General features: G+C 35.5%; 2 protein-coding genes across 2 annotated transcripts in view; one reads left to right on the top strand and one right to left on the bottom strand.

The window, feature by feature from the left end:
• The window catches only part of mrps24 (mitochondrial ribosomal protein S24), a 5527-nt gene extending 2634 nt beyond the window's left edge, over positions 1 to 2893 (bottom strand). The window contains exons 1-3 of the mRNA XM_015397170.1: positions 2660 to 2893; positions 437 to 514; positions 144 to 255 (exon numbers count right to left, since the gene is read on the bottom strand). Of these exons, the coding sequence (XP_015252656.1) occupies positions 144 to 255; positions 437 to 514; positions 2660 to 2701 (232 nt within the window). The 5' untranslated portion in view covers positions 2702 to 2893. The remainder of the gene's footprint in view (positions 1 to 143; positions 256 to 436; positions 515 to 2659) is intronic.
• A 245-nt stretch (positions 2894 to 3138) lies between these two features.
• Positions 3139 to 4268, top strand: part of LOC107099152 (nudC domain-containing protein 3-like) — a gene marked incomplete at its 3' end in the record, with an annotated part of 2850 nt that continues 1720 nt past the window's right edge. Inside the window, exon 1 of the mRNA XM_015397167.1 lies at positions 3139 to 3485. Within this exon, the coding sequence (XP_015252653.1) occupies positions 3288 to 3485 (198 nt within the window). The remainder of the gene's footprint in view (positions 3486 to 4268) is intronic.

Below are 4268 nucleotides of genomic sequence, written 5' to 3'. Positions count from 1 at the left end.
TTAAGTGCTGCATAATTATCATACTCTGAGCAGACTGCACAGAATGAAATGGAAATGTAAAAAAAAAAAACATATTTATTTATTTATTCTGTTTTAAGTTTATGTTATGAACCAGAGAGCATGTGCTCTTCAGCGTTGCTCACCGGTGTGCTGAGATAGCCATCCTTTGCGGTGCGCGATTTGATGAGGATGATGCGCTTGCTCGTAGGTCAGCGGTTTGTCTCCTTTGCCAATTCGGATCCGAGCCGCTCGGTTCTGAGAAGAACGAAAAAGCAAGACATGAAACACAAAAGTTCACAAAGTAAGCCAACACAAACCATTCAGTGAGTTTGGGGGCCGTTTCTAGAGCCAATTGTTTGATTTAGACATAAACAGAATATAAAGCGAAGGAATTTCTTCAACAGGGGAAAGAAACGTAATGCATGACTGTGTTTACCTTGCAGCAGACCGCCGTCACATGGAGGCTTCTGCTTTCCAAGGATTTGAACAGAACACTGGAGCGGGCCAGCGCAGCCTGGAGAGAGGGAAGACAGTTGTCATAGAAACGCTTGCAAGGTTTTTATGACCCAAACTCAGAGATAAGGAGAAAAATGTCAATATTATCTAAAGTCTGGCTTCTTTTTCCTCAGGGATAAAAAAAAAAAATAAATTTACTGATTAAATGAAAGGAACTTTATAGACATTTTAAGTTTCCAAAAAAGTTAAAAACAAGTGAAAACAGGGCTTGGTTTTTGGGCCACTCTACAAAGCCTAGAACTCAACGCTATTTTGAGTTGAAAAAGCTTCCTGGATGGGAGGCAGTGGTGGTTCTAGACCAAATGTTCCGGGGGGGGGCACCATGTTTTCATAGGGGCACAGAAAAGCATGAAGCAAAAAAATAAAAAATAAAAAATCAGGAAAGGGATTGAAATACATTAAGAAATCTGCATGAGGTGAAATTTCCACCTCAATAAGGTTTAATTTAAATGATATGTCTTTCAACTGAAAATGTTTAATTTTGGCTTGAAAATATTAATTTGGATTATCTTTAAAATCAAAATAAAAATCCCTTAGTATAGCAAAACAGCAACTCAAAAAATTGTAGCTATATAAATATCTAAAAGATCAAATAAAGCTATTATTTGGAATATTGGGTCAATATAAATTCACAATTTAGGAATTTTACATATTTTTAAATTAATTTAAGTTAAAATTACAGTTTTCTATAAAATCAAAACTCAAGAAAAACTGATCAATTCAGCTGTAAAAATTTTATTATTTTTTTTTTTTTACTGGGATCCTATCTCAACACCCCTGAAGCTATCACCTTATTATTTTTAAATAATTAATAAAACAGAATTTTTTTTAAAGAAAAGGGTGGGAGGTGGTCTTGAAAATTGGAAACAAAGTCCAGTGGATTGTTTTGAACTTTTTTGGATATTTTTACCCAACCTTTGTTGTTTTAATGTTAAATTTATCTGCTGAGACTTCGAGGTCAAAGTAATGCAAAGTAAAAAGTATATATTGTAACTGGAGGCAGTGTAAGCTGCTCTCTTATACATAAATGATACACTATAAGGAATAGTTTTATATAAAAATAGACTCATAATTTATTTAACCTGAATTTATTTTCCTATTTCTATTAATTACGTTGAGACTTTAAAACAAAAGCAACTTGAGCCCAGCTTTGTATTATAGTCTGATTACATCCTGTACCTTAAAATAGTAAAACTCACTACTTAAGCAGCCTTTTTGTCAAATATACACTTTTTAAGGAGACTATTTATTTTGTCTTTTACTCCAATATAAATCTGTTGAAGTAGCGCTATTTTTACTTGAATATATTTTCTGTTGCCCTACCCACCATCACTAGAGAGGAGTAATCATCAGTGATCGGCCTGTGCTGACTCTAAACAGGAGATATTTTCTGATGATCATCAAAATGTCTCTGTGTGATCAGTGGATCCAAACCCAGATTTATTATTTAGGCTTAAAACCTTTTTAAAAAGCAAAACATCTGCAGAACTTTAGGGATTTATGCATTTAACAGGAAGGATGGACACTAAACATACCTCATATATCAGCCGTAATGAAATATAAATGGCAGGTAACAGTACGGCTATTCGAATATTATGATTGTTTTCTATTTTTAAGTGAGGAATAGCTAAAATAAATAAATAAATAAATAAAGTTTCAGGAAGCAAAAGCAGTGAAAGTAGAAAAATAAGAAATCCAGATTTTTGTTAACTCAAGTTTTGGCTTTTACTGTACAGTATAAAACAAACTAAGAACTGTTTTATTTTGAAAATGCTGTTAAAATAAAAAGTGTATTTTTATTTTAACAGCACGATTTTTTTCCATCTAGAGCAAGAACAAATCTATTTAGCAGATATTTCCTCATAATGAATAACTGAGATAATGAGCAAGTTCTATTGATAGGATGGAATTTAAGTTATTTCTCAGTTTTCTTTTGAATAGTTTACATGTTTGAAACAGAAATAGGTAAAATTGTTTCCTTTTAGCAAGACTGTTATTAAACCAGCAGGTTATTACGTCATTATATTGTTTCTTAGGAAGCCATGTGACCAGATGAGCGCACCTTAACATTACTAACAGATCATTAACACCAAATATTAGGTAGACATTTTCCAAATGTTTGACTTTTCAATCATCTTCTTACCAGAAGCCTCGCGCTCCCAGAGTTGTTCAAGGACGCCGCCATGTTTCTGTAACGTTCAAATGTAACCGGAGCTACAGTTAAATAGAAATAAAGAATGCCATTATTTCCCCTCCAGAACTGTTAAAATTAAAATACAAAATAAAATGTTTTTTTCAGTCCCGGGGATGATTACAGCTTGCAAGTAAAAAAGTTATTTCATCCCGAAACTCGTAGCTCAAACTTAGACTTGGAACGTTAACTGATTTGGGGTTCCCACCGGACGGGAAATAACACGTACCAACAGGAAGTGCAATAAATAAATAAATGGTTTTTAAAAACTAGCCTTTTAAGTACATTTAAAAGTAAATAAATAAATAAAAACACGTATATTGCAAGAAATAATAATACAATAACATTTCCTCCATTAAAAACAACTTTTTTTTGCATTCAACTGTTAGTGAAGAACACCAAGCTTTTATTTTGAAACTTAAAAGCCGGAAGTATTCGTATTGTTCTGGAACGAGCAAAACATTTCTAAAGAAGCTGAACTCGTCCCACTTCTCCTCAAACTTGTGTGTCCGGACGGTGTTGTGTTGTCGCTCTGAGGTCTCCTCCGGTTTGTTGGCAGGTGGAACCGTTGAGCGGAGGGATGGCGTCGCGGCTGGAGATGACAGAAATGTATGACAACGCTCTGCTGGGGATCCTGCAGCACGTTGGAAACATCCAGGACTTCCTGCAGGTCTACTTCGGATTTCTATACCGAAAAACGGACTTTTATCGGCTGCTGTCTGGTCCCAACGACAGGATGGGCTTCCCTCCAGGAGTGGCGGAGAAGATGGTGCTGAAGGTGAAGAAGTTAAATAACTGCCTTTAAATTTGTATAAATGAGCAAGAAAATCAAGAAGGACACATAACATTAAAATTAATAAAACATTTTTATATTGAAAAGTTTATTTATGGACTTTTTAGGCCGTTTGAAAATACTTACAGTTATTGTTGCACTGATACCGATACCAGTATCGTTCAGGGCCCTGATGCAGCACTAAAATGGTGATATTGGTATCGGTATCGGCGAATACCAACTAATAGAGCACCGATACCATTTTCAGAGCCAAAAGAGCCATGATGGCAATTATTTTACATCCAAGTAGTTTGCAGTTCTTCATATAGACACACACACACATCCATTTCAAACAGATGTTATCGGTATCTGTCTGATCGGTCAGTTAACTGAGTTAGCTACAAAGTCCACTATCTAGTCCCCGCTCTATGCAGTGATTGAGGGAAGGATTTAGGTGACGTTCAGACACAGTAAGCTTGTATCAGATATGAAAACAGCAACTTTTAAGCAAAGCTCTCGCATGTGCATTTTTTTTTTAAGTGTAGAGGGCGGGTCTTTTAAAAGATTTGAGAAAATCCTCCTCAATACCTTTAAGTGTTTATAAAATAGTTAGAAAAAGCAACCTTTGCTTTCTGCCCTCCGTGTTCTCTGGACGGCATCTTATTTATTTTTCTAAGAAGGTTCTGGTCCATCTGGTCAATATTGAGGTTCCATATGTCGTGATGATCATCGCCCTCTTGTGGTCTGGAGTAGGGATGCACGATATAATCGGCCCCCTATCGGTATCGG

Source organism: Cyprinodon variegatus, unplaced genomic scaffold (assembly GCF_000732505.1).
Source record: "Cyprinodon variegatus isolate N-32 unplaced genomic scaffold, C_variegatus-1.0 Scaffold842, whole genome shotgun sequence".
In the NCBI taxonomy this organism is placed as follows: domain Eukaryota; kingdom Metazoa; phylum Chordata; class Actinopteri; order Cyprinodontiformes; family Cyprinodontidae; genus Cyprinodon; species Cyprinodon variegatus.
The sequence above is the reverse complement of the archived record's forward strand: the minus strand, read 5'-3'. Positions and strand labels throughout refer to the sequence as shown.